This window comes from Desmodus rotundus, chromosome 8 (genome assembly GCF_022682495.2).
Source record: "Desmodus rotundus isolate HL8 chromosome 8, HLdesRot8A.1, whole genome shotgun sequence".
Classification (NCBI taxonomy): Eukaryota; Metazoa; Chordata; class Mammalia; order Chiroptera; family Phyllostomidae; genus Desmodus; species Desmodus rotundus.
In genome coordinates this window covers 3,086,004-3,102,790 of record NC_071394.1, presented here as the reverse complement: position 1 = coordinate 3,102,790, position 16,787 = coordinate 3,086,004, and the positions used below count along the sequence as shown (strand labels likewise).

At 54.4% G+C, this 16,787-nt stretch overlaps 1 protein-coding gene across 1 annotated transcript in view; it reads right to left on the bottom strand.

The window, feature by feature from the left end:
- FAM135B (family with sequence similarity 135 member B) overlaps positions 1–16,787 on the bottom strand; it is a 97,325-nt gene that overhangs the window by 30,954 nt on the left and 49,584 nt on the right. The window contains exons 6-7 of the mRNA XM_053930452.1: positions 14,960–15,133; positions 12,709–12,835 (exon numbers count right to left, since the gene is read on the bottom strand). Of these exons, the coding sequence (XP_053786427.1) occupies positions 12,709–12,835; positions 14,960–15,133 (301 nt within the window). The remainder of the gene's footprint in view (positions 1–12,708; positions 12,836–14,959; positions 15,134–16,787) is intronic.

Here is a 16,787-nt window from a genome sequence, read left to right as displayed (position 1 = left end):
CTGTATTTGGTGCTTCCTGTGTGCCAAACACAGCTCCATAGATTAACACACCCTGTGCCCACCCCCTGGAGGAAAGTATTCTTAAGTTGGAGGAACCAGGGACACAGACGCGTAATTGCGGGGAAATGTGGTATCACATTGGAAGAACCTTTGGATGCTAGGAATGTGTGATGGGGCAGGCAGGGAAGGCTTCCCGCAACAGGGGGCACTGCAGTGGGATCTTTAAAGAAGGGATGGAGAGAGGGCGGGCTGAGCGCAGGAGGCTTCACAATCAAAGACTCAGTGGACAAAAGAATCAAGTGCAGGGAAATGCAATCACTGGGTGTGCATCTAAGGTGAATGAGTCCAGCGGGGAAAGGCAGCGAGGATGCTAGACAGACAGGCTGGAGTCCTGTCCTGGGTGTCCAACATGTCGCGCTGACCCAGCATCAGTTCCCAGGCACCCAAGGCACGTAAGAAATGGACCAAACAGGTGTCGGTGACCCTGTCCCGGAGCTGGGAAGCGTGTGTCCTCTGGCTCCAGTGTCTCACGGGTCCTCACCTTGGGTCTCCAAACCTTCAGGGAAGTTGAACTCCGTGATGGGAATGTACAGAAGTAGATCGGGCCCTGAGAGGTGAAGTCAGTGACTCTTGGTGCCGTGGTCACTGAGACAAGTCCAGAATTCCCAAGCGGCACGGCCTTGCTCTGTTACCCCACAGGGTCCTGTTCCGAATTCAGCAGCATCCCAGTCTTCCCGGATGAGGGCCAGTGAGCGGAGGGATAATGGAAATGGCAGGGGGGTGGGCAGCCCGGCCATCAGATAAACCGATTAATCATGTGGAGTGTGAAGGGTCAAGTAATGACCCCTCCCAGCCCCGAGAGTCCAGTTCCGAGATCATAGACTCAGGTATATCAGCAGAAGAAGTGAGCTGTCATCTCTGGGAGTGACACCGCCCCGGGACACTGTGACCATTGTAACTGTCTGCTCTGGAAGCAGGAGAGGTTCACTATGGTGTGCTGAGATGTAAAATAATTTTATGCTTTGTGATTTTAATTAGGAACGGTATTACATTGTTTTAACGGACACCGAGGGAGGCCTAGAGTCGGCATCTGTAATTCCTCTCCTGTTGTGGGTTCTGAAGTCTGTCCCGTGAATGTGGCCCTTGTCTCTCCCCTTAGGACCTCCAGCAGGCTTTCCGCACGTGGCCTATTCTGTAGGGAACCTGAAAGGCGGACCAGAGCGGCCAGCAGGCCCTGAAAACAGATTTCACAGTCCCATGGCGCACGTACACGCAGCTCGCAGCAGTCCCCGTCTGGCGGCCCCAGAGCACCCAGGATCGCGGCCACGAGTGAGGAGGGAGCGACGGGGACTGTCGATGTCAAAGTCAGGTGGTCCGTCCAGGGCAGAGCTGTGACTGGAATGAGATGCGCCTGACTCCAGGGTCCACGCTCCTGACTCTGCCGATCCCTGCCTCCCTTTAGTGGGTGCCCCCTGAACCCTGGCTCTCCCTGCAGAAAGCAGACCAGTCTGTTCCGAGAGATTATCAGGGCGAGTGGGAGCCCACGGCATCGATACTGTCATATTAGAATGTTTCGTTCTCTGTGAAACCAGCTGCAAGCAAGTCTGGTTTTTATCAGCAAGATCGTAGTAATTGCACAATCAAAAGAACAGCCTTTGCACAATAAATCAGTGTTTACTTTGAACTTTCAAATCAGCTCTTGTAACGTGTGTGTCAGATTCACCTGATTTTATGGACAGAGAACAGAGTGGTGAACCTCCCAGAGTGTCAAGAATCGAGTTTGCTACAAAACAATGTTTATCAAAATTAATAAACCAAAAATAATCTGAACACATTTTAAGTAAAATTTGGATTATGTTGTGGTCACATCAGGGTCAAGTATAGCTGTGCATTGCTTGTAGCTGTATTTGCCTCAGGGCTCAAGATCAAGTGTGAAACGGAGGGCTACCAAGGTGATAGCACTTATATTCCTAACTGAGGTGAGGGCATCTGACTTGATTTTATTGCTGGTCTGCACCTGTCGACTGCTTATCAGCTGGTGATACTCCGTTGGGCACGGAAGCACCTTCTCCATGACGTACAGCCCGCTGTGTATTGGTGATCACTGAAGAAGTAGGAAGAATAACAGCAATACCTGCGAGCAACGTGACGGGGTAGCTAAACAGGTAACTCGAGGAAGGTATTATATTTAGCAGAGTGTCTGGCGAAGAATGACACCTGGCAAAGACTGGAAGACTGTACCATGGGAACCCAGATGAGGGGCGTGCCAGCCCGTTTGCAGGTGGGGGAGGGGAGGGGAGGGAGTTCTAAAACGCACAGAGGGGCCAGGGCAGAGGGCCCGGCCGGTGGAGTGAGGACGCGGCTGTCATGCCAACACTCACACTACACAATTGCTGCTCCTTTTCTCTGAGCTGCAGAGACTGAGGTAGAAGAAGGGGAAGTCGGGGGGCCAGCACCCCACTTCCCTGCAGTCGTCCTAGCACAGGGGCCTGCCCCCAGCTTGTCGGTGCTGTGACAGAGCCTTCAGACGCTATGAAGAGGCCAGCTCACGAGTCTGCTCTGTCCAGGGACTCCCCAGACAGCAGACCCTTTAACCGAGGTGACGGTCGTCAGTGAGGACGTTCTGAGCCCTCCACGCGTGGAAAGGCTGAGCCTGTCTGTCTGCTCGGACGTCTGCGGGGGCAGCACTTGCATTTTCTAGTGTTCTGCTTCGTCTGCTCCCCGTCAAAAGGAATTCCCCAGACTGCGCGCAGCGCTCGGCCAGTTGTGAGCAGTTGGCAAATTGGATTCTACATATTTAATTACGAACATCCCATAACTCAAAACTGAACAAGTTTGTTGTTGGGTCGTCATAAACCCCAAACACTTTTCCGACGAAGGTCTTTATTTTTACAGCCTAGTTTGAAGGAAGGCCGTGACTGAAAGCAAAGCATCGCTGTTCTCCAGTTCGATCAGGTGAACGTGTTTTGCAGACACTACCCAGTCGTCACCACGTAGGATGTCTGAGAGACGGTGGGCAGAGAGAAGTGGGCACAGACCCGCTGTCAGGCCCCCCCGGACAGAAACGCTGCTTTGCAAATTGCAGACTCTGAGACTGCGGGCAGGGACCATGGCTCCACGGGTACCACTCCGCATGGGAGAGAGATACCACCTACCGTATAAGAGGGTTGACAAGATAAAGCTATACAATAAACCAATGCCTGTTTGATATTGAGAGCACCGTACAGTAATTCTATAAGTCATAGCTACACTGAATAAAATAGTGGTTACTATTATACTCAGCATTACAGTGAATTCTATGATCTGTACTGATACCACTGCAGCACCAGGAGACTGCGACCTCATTCTCCCGCACAATCAGGAGGTCACACTCAGGACGGAGCGGAGGCAGGCACGAGGGGGGCAGGAGGAGAGGATGGTTCCAGCTGCTGTGCTGTTTTCACTTTGCTGTAAGTGGCTTTGTTTTCCTGGACTTCGATTCTTTACTAGCTGGCTTGCTAACCAAGCAGGAGCATCTCTGGGGGAAAGGATTCTAGCTTACTGAGATTCAAATACGGAGGCAGGTCCTCTCCCTGGCAAATTGCTGAGTGCGGATTTAAGCTAGAGAAGGGTGAAAGCAAGAGGCAGAAAGACATGGGAGGGAACTGGGGGCTGTGGGGGGTGGGGGTGGATGGACTCAGAGAGGAAGCCACGCTCCTGGGGCTGGGACCCACTGACAGGTCACACGGGCACCACAGAGAGGAGGCGGGGTTGGTGGATGTGACTAGGTCAGCACACGGGCAAAACTGGCCATCATCCTACTTCTGTTACTTCCAATTGTAACTGCACTAAAGTTAATGAGACCATTAACTTTAGTGAAGGAAGGAAGCAGGGGAAGGAAGAAGTTACCTCGGCATTGATCCTGTGCCGATCACACTAAATACACGAACCATGAGAACAGCCTGTGGGGAACAAGTGTCCTGCTTGGAACCACGGTTTAAGTGAGTGCAAACATAGCACACAGAAGAGAACTATCTCTTCCGAATGATCTAGCGCCGGCTGAGAATTCTGGTTCAAATAATTATAATTAGGAAAGATGCCTGGCCTCTTGGATTCTCAGTTTCCTCATGTGCAGGACGGGTCTCACACTTAGAAACACCCGTGGACGTTAGAAGACTCGGAAGAGATCATGCTTGCCACAAGTGAGCGCGGGATACAGCACACAGTAGGTGCTCAGTAAATCCCCCTCCTCTGGTCTGTTTCCTGGGCCCTGGATTTCCACGTCCGACATGTGCTACAGCCACCGACCGACACTCCAGAGATCCTGTCCCACCTGTTCCATGCCCTGAGTCCTAAAACGCACACACGCACACACGCACAGAACGGACTGAGCAACACAGCCAAGAAAGTTCTTGCCGACACTGGCAATATGCCCTTTGAAAAATTAAATGGAACCAAACCAGAAAATAAAACCATTTCTAAAATCCCCACGATAAACACTGGCCGCGGAGCACCGCACACACTGCAGGTGATGATAAATACCACGTGTGCACCCCGAGCCGGCCCAACACGCGCTCACGGCAAATGCCATTCATAATCACCTCGCTGAGCACTAGTGATCTGGTTTCCATGGGAACAGGAGGTAATATTACACCACTGTGCTTTGATGGATCTTTTAGTATTTCAATATTTGTAAAGTGATTTTTCAAGACAATAGAAACTATCAAATATATTCTATTATGCATAACACCGGAGACAGGGAGAGTGGGGTTGGAATGCTCCTTTGGACCTGTTTGTTTTTCAGGGGGGAAAGGATGCAGATGGGGAGGACAGGACGATGTTTTGGGGGGAGGATCCCAGCAGCCAGCCCTACTGTAGTTTCTAGAATCGCTGAGCCTGGATCCTGCCCCTGGCAGCTTCCACCACAGAGGTGGCCTGGTGGCCTGCCTGTCACAACAGCAGGTGTTACTGTTACTTCACTGACTTCACACTCCAGGTCAAAAGGCAGAGTCTGATTTAAGTCTGGATTTCTTTACTCCAAGTCCAGGGCAGGAAACACAGTAACCCGTGCCAAGTCCTGGACAGCTCAGTGAGTCATGATGCTCGGGCTGCGGTTTGCATTGGCTCAGATGGAACAGTTATGAGTACAGACAAGTCAGGGAACACCCCTGCTGCATTTGGGAGGAAGAAACTTTCTATACAGGGTGCAGGTGAGGTGGGGTGAGGGATGGACAGGGCGAGGTGCTGTGGAAGGCTGGTGCTGCTAACTCGGGGCTCTTTCCTGCCAGGTGCTGATCCTAAATTAGGCCCACAGGTGTTGGAAACTGCCACCCTGGGTCCTCTCTGCTTTCCACAGCGGGACCTGAGCCAAGTCAGTCCAGCTCCCCGACCCTCAGTTTCCTTGTGTCCAAGATGCAGGTGATGCTCAGCTCAGGGGGTTATCATGGACACATTAAACAGGACACAGCACAGAGAGCATCAGGAGCCACGTGGCAATGGCCACCCACCTGGGGCCCATTTCTGGGGCACCTGCTGGTCTGAAACTACACGGTAGGCTAGTGACTGCCCATCTAGGAGCTCAGAGTCTAGTGAGGGCGCGGCTAGAAAACAAGCAAGGACGATGAAATACAAAGGTTCAGTGATAAGAGTGAGCAGGAAGACGTGGGGGCCCAGGGCAGGGACTCCTAAGCCACCCTGGAGTCAGGGGGGTGGACAGTGGGAAGGCTTTGGAGGAAGAAATCCTGAATCAGCGAGCCCGGTGGGACATGCAGAGGCACCGAGGGGAGAGCTCCTGCTGTCTTCTGCACAGACACAAAGTGCATCCCCAGGTTGGTGGAGCCCCCGAGCCGTGCCTCCACACGCTGTTTCCTGTGCGCATGGTCTCCAGCTCAGGAAGGCGCTGAGCTCAAGGGCTAGGGTGGAGGAGGTGGTGCAGGCCCGTGTGTGCCAGCTCCCCAGTCTGGACCTGTTGGTCCGCTCCAGGAGACCTGCCCTGGGGAAGGGGTAGAGGGAATCGCCGGCGGGGAGACTTTTGTAACACTCCTTTCTTTCTTCTTTTTCTTCTTTTTTATTGTTGACACTCTTACAGATGTCCCCCTCTTTTCTCCTCCTCCGCCCCCTCCTCCTAGCCCTCACATCAGCTGGGCTAAATCAGAACCTCGAAATGGGGCACAGACATGCGTAAGGTTATCCAAGGCTCCCCAGGAGGTCCCGCTGTGCACTCCTGGCCAATACCGACTGCGCCGTCCCCAGCTACAGGGCAGCCCCAGGGAAAGACTCCCTCTGCCTGTCATGGCCATCACGTCACCACCATCGGAGCTACTGAAAAGTGCAGATTTTTTGGACTGGTGATATCTACATCTATGTTGACAAACACATCGGGAGCCGGGAAGCTGGGAGGTTTGACAGGCTTGTGTCAGCGGTGGGCAGAGCTGTGTTTGACAAGGCACCTTTGACAGGCTGAGCTCAGCTCCGGACTCACCTGAGCCAGCTTCTTGCTGGGGGTGGGGATGGGAGCAGCTACACCAGCCTTTCGGTTGTCTCTCTGAATTTCCCTTTCTTCCTAAAGCATACACGTGCCTTTTAGTGCAGGGTGAGACTTGGGGAGAGAGAAGGAAGAGGAGAGGGCAGCTGGGCCTGCAGGTGTTGCCTGCATCACCCTGGGGGCCCCTCGATGACCCCCCGGCTGCCAGGATTCTCTCCATTGCTCACCCACAGCTCTACTAACCCCGGGCCAGTGAAGATTTGAGACAGAGGACAGAGAGGCAGAAGGGGCTTCAGGTGACAGGCGTGCCCTGTCTGCAGGTCTGCAGACCGGGCTCCAAGCAGGGCACAGCAACTTTGTGAGGATGCTCTGTCTCTCGTGCCAACAAAGCACATGTGCTTGGTGGAGTCCCCGGGGGGGCGCATGTGTTCACCATGCTTGCCAGGACATCACCCACACTGCCATGCAAAGCCAGTCGGTCAGTTGCTGGGTGTCTTCCTTGTCGGGGCTACAGGGAAGTCATTCAAAGGGGGGTCGCTGGGCTCACAGCCTGCATGCTTCCTCCCTGCATTTCCTGCGCTGTGGCCCAGTGTTGGGTGCCCTCTGCCTGGGGCCCGCTAGAAACCGAGTCTGAGAGAGTCACCGCCAAGGACATCAGGGCCTGGCACTGGAGGCCTCCCGTGGTCTGGTCCACTGTCCACCAAACCCCACCACACACCCTAGATCTCGAGACCACACCAAGTCTCCACGCAGGTTTTGCACGCCAGAGTTCTAGTTTTTGAGAATTGCAGGTGCCTTTCTGCCGAGAGCCAGAGTCGCGGTCAGGGTAGCCAGACCGTGCTGCAGCGACAAATAACCTGCACACTCAGGGCACACACCGCGGAAGCGGGGTCTCCGTCTGTGCAAAGGACACACTGTGGGTCAGTAGTTTGGGGGGCGATTCCCAGGAGCAGGGGCCCAGGGATCCTGCCATCTGCGACCCTCTCAGCTTTAACGTTCTCTGAGGCACCACGCAAAGGAATGGATGGACAGCCTGGAGCCTCACACAACCTGTTTTTAAGGAACGAGCCTTCTGTATCCCACTGGCTGGAGCCCGACACATGGCCCTGAACTAACTGCACGGGAGGCTGGGAGGCTTGGAGAGGTGTCTTCAAATGTGCGTGTTCAGAGGACACGGGACTGGGGAGGGTCCGGCCAGTGTCTGCCCCCACCGTCACTCTGATCCCCAATGGCTTCTCTCTTCGTCCCATACCCGGAACAGCCTCACGTGAAGGGAGCTCTCTCCTGCGCTCACAGTGTCCTGTTCCAACTGTGAGATTTCTGAGAAACCGGGGATTTCTGTGGGTTAGCGTTCCGTCTGGGTGTGGCTCCTCTTGGCCCAGCAGCCTATGGCTGAAAGTGAACTGTCCTACCTGGCGTACCAGGGCAGGAACGGGAGGGGGACTGACGGGGACACAGAGCAGCCACAGGTCTATGGCCATCGGAAATCCTGCTGGGCTGGGTGTGGGGAGGGCTTCTTCACGGGGGACAAATTCTGCTGCTGGTTGGGACTCCTGGGTCCATGGAACCTGTGGCCCCTGGGCCTGCCTTCTGGGAGGTGGAGGGGGCGGAGGAGAGCACGGCCCTGGGGACACGCAGTCAAAGCCCACTGCTTGCTCTTTGGCAGAGGAGGAGCAAACGTTGGGATCACTCCCCAACAGACTTGAACTCGAAGCTCGCGGTTTGGTCAATATAGCCAAACTCAGCATGCGGCTGACCTTCGTTTCTGGTCTCTTCTATGTGCTCTTAAATCTGTTTCATTTCTTTGAATTTTTTTTTTTTTTTTTTTTTTTTTTTGCGTCTGGGTCTCTGTATAAACTAGACAGAGGCTGACTTGAAACTTTCTGGGTCGATATGGAGAAGACTTGAGACATTAATCTGATTTTTACCCAGGGTCCCTGTCACTGTATTCAACCAAGAAGTTTTCCTGGGATCTAATACTCAAAAGTGTGTTTCATTTTCATAGCAATCTTAACGTTTGTGTTCAAAAAGAAATCGGCTTTTCCAACTCTGCCCGTCGCTATATTTCTGCACAGACCTTCTCGGCTGTGCTTCCTGTTTGAAGGAGAGCCGGGACTTCCCTGCACTCTCCTCTTCCTTGTTACAGCTCCCTGAACAAGCCACAGGTAGCACAGACTCATGGCTAAGGCCCGCTTCCTAGCCTCTTGCCCAGCACAGTGACTGTCACGGCTGAGTGGGAGGAGCTAGTGGCTTCTACAGGGTAGGGGCCGAGGATGCTGCTAAACACCCCACAGTGCACAACGTGGGGTGGGGGGGGGGGGGCCTCAGCAAACACACACCCAGTCCGCCGAGCTGTGCTTCCTCATGTCTGTAATCAGGACGCGAAAATGAAAAGACATAATCACTGATCCCAGAACCAGATTATCACTTTTAGGGGCATAGACAATGGTGTGGGGGTTGCCTGAGGAAGTGAGGGGTGCTAAGTCAAGGGGGACAAAGGGGAAAAAAATTGGGACAACTGTAATAGCATAAAAAATGAAATATAATGTAAAAAATCCCCCCAAAAGATTTAAACTTGTATTTGTATGGCTGCATTGATGTAAAGATGAATATAATCCACACTGGATCAGAACCAATTTTTGCTCTGACTTGAAATACAATTAAAACCGTCTGCTGGCCTCTAAAGGTATCATGACCCCTAGGCTCTGGGCCGCCTGCGTCTGGTGGCTAAGCCGGCTGCGGTCACTGCTCACGCAGAAGGGAGACCCTAGCAATGTATCATCCTACCTACCCCACCAGCGCACCCAGCACTCCCGGAGCACCTACATCCTGTCAGCGATGGCAGCACTGCAGAAATGCAGACGCCCCCCAGGAGGGGCCCGAGACTGCCATTTTGGTCAATTCTGTGTCTCCAAGGCCAGGCACAGAGCCTGGGGCATCTTAGGTGCTTCGCAAGAGCCTGCTTCATAAAACACCTATGGAGACATCACTGTCCAGAGGGAATTATACAGCACGATGCGTCAACAGCACTAATGAGGATCCGTGTCTCCTATGCAACTCGAGACCCTCGTCAAAGGCATGAAGGTGCTGACGACGATGAGCACAGGTATGTTTAGAGCAAGGGCAAAATGCAAAGCACCCGATAAAAATGGTGCAGGGAGTAAAAAGAAGGGCACTCCTGGGAGACTGGAGATTTCTACCCAGAAGTTAGTGCGGTGCCTCAGGTTCCCCGCCTCACCTCGCCCTGCCAGAGCCATGCCTCCCGTCAGCAAGAGGGGGCTGTCACGGTCCAAAGCTCAGCGTGGAAGCCAAATGCCCCGTGGAAGTGCGTGAAGCGAGTGTGAGTCCTTTGGAGGCAGATTCTGTCCTCGGTCCCACACAGCCCGACTTACAAGGGAGACGGCCCCAGCACAGCAACCTGCATTGTCTCCACGGCTCACGCTCCTGCGTCTGGGAAGCCCTCTTCCAGGCCAAGCCGAGGACAGAGGGGCTTCACTGTGGTGGCCGGCGTGTTCCTCCCCAACAGAGTCACCTGCCCTGGCCTCCCCTGGCAGAGCTGCGGACATCTCCGCAGGCCAGCAAAGCACTGGGGCCCCAAATGGATCCACTGGGGAAGTTAATCACCACAGTCGGCCTGCAAGGGCTTTCCTTCTCCTGCCTTCAGAGGTGCTCGGGCTCCTGGTTCCGACACTCCTTCATTCAACAAAGATCTCCTGAGGGCGCGCCCCATGCCAGGCACACACGGGTGAGTCGTCGGCACCGCCTGGCAGCACAGAAGAGCCAGTGTCCCTGCTGTGGTTAACCATCAACCTCGTGGTGAATGACATGGGTGGGGAGGTAGCATCACAGGCTGACGAAGGTCACACCCCAGCCTGATCGCTGCCCAGCTGCGTGACTGCAGAGACCTAGCTGGACCCCCTCTGTGTCAGTTTCTCTGCCTGCAGAAGGAACATGGGGAACAACAGAGTCCCTGGGCGTCACGGCTCAGCAGAGCACCCGGGAGCAGCACAGGTGTGCAAAATGGAGATTTGAAGTGATCAGTATCGCGTCTCCAGCCTGCTGACCTAACCTGTGATCTGGGAGGGTCCGGCCTCAACCATCACGGGAGATGATCCCTTAAAATAAGTAAACCTCTCCCTGAGATGTATGTGTGTGTCTGTGTACACACGCCTGCCACCCATTCTGGTTCTCTGGAGAATCTGGGCTAACTCAGCAAGCAGGTGTGGAGCGCCCCCCGCTGTCCAGGCAGGGTCAGGGCTGCCGCAGTACCAGCAGCAGAGAGGCCCCCAGGACGACCTCATCTAGTCCTCTTCCCACAGGATGAGAAACTGACGCCCAGAGAGGGCAAGCTTCTGACTCAGGGTCACAGCAGGTTGGTGTTGAAGCCAAGAGCAGAACCGCATCGGAGTCCTTTCCTTTGGCTTCCTGCCCTCACGACCACACTGGGGCCCTTGGAGTAACATTTGACTGAATTATTATTTGATTTAAGTATGTGGATCAACAAAATGAAATATCATACTAGCAGAGGGTTTTACAGAGCACTTTGACGCCCGGCTCCAAGCTCCAGGCTTTATGTGCTTATTCATTTAATCTCAGCCACCCCGCCAGGCAGGCATCAGTGTCCCTTTCAACAGACAAGCCGCGAGTCAGAGAGGAGAAATAATTCCCCCGGGGCCAAGCTGCTGGCCCTGATGAGGAGAGACACAAGCCCCAACTCCAACTCTAAACCCGAAGTCTGGGAAAGGGGCTCCAGGGAGAGCAGGGCTAATGACAAAGCGACACGGCATGTCACCGCGCCCCTCACCTCCACGTGCTTTGTGATTTGGCCGGCCAGTCAGCTCATTTTGCTCTGAGACTCGAGTTTCTGCAAATGCCTCTGCACAGAGAGCCTTGTTCTGCAGGGAACACCTGCTCTCCAACCCCTGAGCTGAGGCTGCAGTCCGATTCCAGTGCATTCCAGGGGGATTCGTTGATGCTTGAGGCTTCTTGGAGATTTGCAGGCAGAGCCCTCAGGGCCAGCAGGGGTGGAGCATGGGGAGGGGGTGTACTCTTTGCCTGGCTGCCCTTGCCCCGTGGGAAGGAGGGGTGAGCACTGCACGGAGCCCACAGCATTGGATGGGGTCCAGATGGGGGATGCATGGAAGAGAACCGCGTCCTGAAGATACACCATTGAGCGGAGCTCCGAGAGCAAGTTCACAGCTGAGCACCCACAAATAGGCTATTTTATCTGATGCCAGGAAAAGACACGGGTGTCTTCTTTGACACATATCCCCAAAAATAGCCAAGAAAAAAAATTATTTAATAAAAACTCCATTGTATCACATGCCTGGTAGGAGTCTATTTCTGTACAGTTTTTACACATATTAACTCCTGAAATCCTCTCTGAGATATAGGTGTTATCCCATTTTAGAGTTGAGGAGCCTGAGTTTCGACAAGGGTGAAGGAGTCCCCCACATCACACAGGGTTTAGTGCAGTGGTGATCTGAGACCAGAACCTTCTCTCTGTCTGCCCCGTGGCAACAGTCTAGAGGTGCAGATGTGGCCGGGTCGTGCTCCACCACCTCAGCTGAGATGCAGGGACCCTTCACCCTCCACCCCGAACCAGGCCGCGGGGCTTTGAGCAGTCCCCTTGGCACACCCACGTCACCGGAGATCCCTATCCTGTCCCTCCACCGCTCTCTGTCTGCGGGGACAGAACAGAACGTCCATGTGGCTCAGCTCCTCCACCACCCAGCCTTCCACGGGAGCAGGACTCACACAATGGCATCAGTCATTAGTCCCACGCCCATTGCTCCAACCCCGTGAAGTTACTGAGCATTAGCAACCCCCTCTACAGGTGGGGAAACTGAAGCTCAGGGAAATGAGAAAACGAGACACAGAGCCAGGTTTTGAAGCCAGCGGAGGGCCAACCAGCTTTCAAGGTGACCACATGGTCATGGGGAAGCCACACACGACAGGCCCGTGACCCCCCAGAGAACCGTATCCTTCAAGGGGCCACGTGGAAGAGGTGCTGTATGAAGACCCTTTTCCCAGTGCTGGCCCCAAGGCCTGGCCTTTGGAATGGGTCTGATGGATGCCGCAGAGATAAAAGAAGGGATGGACAGGTCGATGACAGGGAGGGACACAAAAGCGAAGAACCTCTAGGCGGGACAGTGAATAACGTTGGAATCTCATGGAACCCACACACCCTGCAAAGCAAAGTTTGCTGGTCACGGTGCCCCCACCCTCTCCCGTGCGGACGTTACCTCCGAGGAAGTCGGCTTGCAGTATCCGGCCCCGAAGACCAGGTTTTCCAGAGAAAGGCTAGACTGCTCCGGTCCCGTGTCTGGGCCACCCTTACCGAGCCAGGAGCCTCTTCCCGGACGAGTGAAGCTGAAGAGGGGAGAACGGAAGAGGTAGAAACAGAATGTAGAGAAAACCACAGCACCACCAAGTCAGCCCCCTAGGGGGTGGGGGGAGCCCACAAGACAGGCCCCCCGTAGAAGAGGAGGTTCTAGTAGGACCATGGACGTCAGGGACTGCCGTCCGCGGTGTCCATAGTGGCTGGAGACACTGCCACGTGTCCCACAGACAAAAACACAGACCCTGTCCAGTCCTGCAAGTCACCACCGAGATCTGCTGACCTGGCGTGACGGTGGCCATCCAAGGCAGCACCAAAGGAGATCGGGGACCCTGGTGCAATGACTTGAATTTATCTCATTTTGATTTTCATCAATTGATCATTGACAAAGTCTGCTTGTACTCAGTTTCTCTTTCTTTCCATCTCTTCTATTAAATACCCTGATGGTCATTGTCTTAGACGGTAAACACTGAGAGACAGACAGGCCTTACTCCCCCGGGCAGATTCCCAGTCTCTCCCCACACGGACTTGATAAGCGACATTCTCAGACTGCAGCATTTCCAGCATGGGAGGCCAGCAAAATCTCCTGGAAGGCTTTAATCCTTTCTGCGTCTCTTACTTCACTCACTCAAACATTCCTGAGGCTCACTCCCCATGCCAGGCAGTGAGTGGGTGCCAGGGTGGCAGGGTTGTTAAGGCGCAGCCCTCACCGCACACTCTCTGGTCCAGAGAGTGGCAGGTGTAACCGGAGGGAGGGAAACCCAGGCCCGTGAGCACAAACGGTTCAGGAGCCAAACTGGGTGAGGAGGGTGACTAGTGACAGCTGCCACTCAAGGACAGCACGGCTGGGTGGTTAAGGGGCAGCCAGGGAACCTGCCGGCCAGGGCCGGGCCCCCGGAGCGGCCCCCGTCAGCTCTGGGACATGGGCATAGCTTTTAAATGTCCCCGTGTCTCTGTCCCTGTGGGGTTACTGTGAAGGTTTCCTGAGGTCAGACAAGCTCAGCTGTTAGTCCTGTGTCTGGCAAATAGCGATGACTCAATAAACGCTGGCTCTTATTATCAAAATATCACACATACAACACAATGTAACAATCATTATTATGTTTGTACAGCTATTGTTGATGATACCACGGATTTAATCAAGTGTAATATAACCATCTGTCTGACTTGTTTCTAATTGAGATTTGAAGCGAGTGTCGGGCTTTGCTAGAAGGAACGTTCCAGAAGCCACATAGAATGTATCCGAGCAGAGATGCACGCGGCACGTTTGGGGGCCAGACTGCAAATTAATAACTAAAAAGACTCGTTGTTTGACCAAGGCATGGTCTAAAGGGGATTTCCCAGGGGATCTGAATCCCGCCACGGAAATCTCGGGAGGGTTAAAAATTGGATGCTTCTCTTCAGTCTGCTCCAGGGAAGGTAGGGTTCTTTCGAGGTTAAGTTTTCATTTCACACCTGCTTCTTTCTGGTTGGATTGAACGGATGCCTCGAAAATGGCTTTGCTAGAAAAACTGGAGCTCGCCCTGTTTGACAGGCATCTCCCATCACTTTCCAGGCTTCCCTTTGTTCCCAGCCACAGTGAGCAAAGGCACAGAAATGCTTCCCTCGGAAAAAAAAGAGAGAGCAGAAGACAGCTCTATTTTTAGCCCATCCCTGGAGGAGCTGAGCCCTGGCGGTGAATTCCTGCCCCTGGCCAGGCTGTGGGGCAGGGGCGGGGGGGGGGGGGGGGGGGCGGGTAGGGCGGGAGCTGAGCCCCACTCCGGCCTGGCCACAAACACCCTCAGAGGACAGGACCCATTAGTGTTCCTGTCTGCGAGAGGAAGGTGGCTGTCTCTGGGCATTAGGTGACTTCTCTGATGAGGCGCAGTGGGAGAAAAGCCAAGCTGGGTGTAGAATCCGCGTCTCTAGGCTGATCTGTACTTTGCTGGTTACAGACAGGGGCTCCTGCCTGTGTGCCCTTGATTCCTGGGGCCCTCAGTTCCCCCGCCCGCCTGTCCCCTGCCCCTCGGCGAGGGTCAGAGCCAGACCCTCTGCTGGGGAGAGGCTGCTCTGTCCTGTGCTAGTCAGCACTGGCCACCTCTGTGCCTGTCACGCACCCTCCACGGAGGTGGAACAGGAAGGTGCCTGCCCGTGCCTCGGGGCCCGTGACGTCATACCTGATCAGGGGCTGCTGCAGAGCCACCAGCGCAGCGTGGACGGTCACCGAGATCACCGACAGGTGGAAATAGTCGAACATGACGGGGACCTGGTGGTGCAGGCCTCTGCGCGGGTGGAAGTGCAAGCCGAGTGTCCGGCTGCTGATCACGGGGGCCCCTGCCACGTCCCTCAGCCTGGAAGGCAAGCGAGCGAGCTCCCTGAGTCATGGCGGCTGACTTCTGCCCGACAGCCTCGCCCCGGCCGGCCACCCGCCGCACACGCATCATCCTGTCCATCCCCTGCAAGTGCAGCCTGGTACAGACTGTTTTTCCCACAATTGGCAAGTGGAAAAACCGAGGCTCGGAGAAGGGAAGATAGACATCACTGCTGCTCCCTGGCAGGTCTGCTGTCCCTGACACCATGCCCCTGTCAGCGACTGGAGGGAACCTGGACTCCTTCCAGGCTCTGCCCCACAGGGCCCCTGCCTGGCCGGCCTTCCACACACACTGCATCTCCCGGCAGGTATCCCACGCTGCACTGCCTGTGCAAGTCTGTCCTTCCCACTCCTCTCCTACCTCTCAACCTCGGGAAAGTGACCAATTCATCTTCACAGCCCCAAGGCCTAGCCAAATACACCGCAAACTGCAGGAGGCGATCAAATGCTTGCTGATTGAAAGGAGCGATGGGAAGAATACACGCGCCCCTACGTTCACTGTGGCATTATGTACAGTAGCTGAGACACGGAAGCGACCCAAGTCAGTAGACAAGTGGATCAGAATGCCGTGGTGCTCACATACCGTGGAATGTTACTCGGCCACAAAAGACAGTGAAATGCTACCATTTGTGACGGCACAGGTGGGCCTAAAGGGTATTACACTAAGTACAATAAGTCAGTCTGAGAAAAACAGATACAGACAGAGAAAGAAAGAATGATTTCAATTATATGTGGAATCCGAAAAACAACATAAATGAACAAAACAGAAACAGACTCACAGACACAGAGACTGGTGGCGGCCAGATGGGAGGGGCTGGGGACTGGGGGAAAGGTGAGGGGACTGAGAAGTACAAATGGGCAATTAGAAAACAGTCTGGGGATGTCAAGCACAGCCTAGGGAACACAGTCAGTAACGGTGGCCAGGTGGGAGTTGGAAACCCTGGGGGACCGCCTGGACAGTGCGTGACTGTCTAGCCACCAGGCTGGGCACCTGAAACTAACACAAAATAATACCGAATGTAAACTGTAATCGAGAAAAGTGTTTTTAACCTGAGAAAAAGGGAACGGCCGGCTGGCTCCCAAGCACAAGGGTCTGATGGTTCCATCAAGGCCCCCGCCCTCATCCTTGTGCATTTTGTCATGGGGATGAGTCTGGTTCCTAAGAGATAAACTGACCCGCAGGCAAGGCCCGGCCATCTTTGGTTAGCTGGGCGCTTGCCCACCTGGCTCCACGGTCTGCTCTGCATCCCTGCACACCCTGCCGTGGAGCCCTCAGGCACAGGCCCGGGAGAGCCACAGACACGACCTTGGGGCTCGAACAGCAGGGGGTGAAACAGATGTCAGGGTGGCAAAGGTGCAAGAGCGTGAACAAGAATTTAAGCCGCATTCACAGGAGTAAAGAAATCAGAAACAGGGAGGTGATGGGTCTTGTGTGCTGTGTAAAGGGCAGACCAACGAGTGGGGGAAACACTCAGCTCTTGGTGGGGGTGGTGACTGTCAGCTTAGACAAGGTGGAGAGAAACTTGAGGCTCTGTGAGCAGGGTGCCCGGGTTCTCACAGAGCAACTGAAACAGGAAACGACATCACAGCACAGAGAAACACGTCTCCCTGGAGACAGAGAGGTGGCTGAGGTC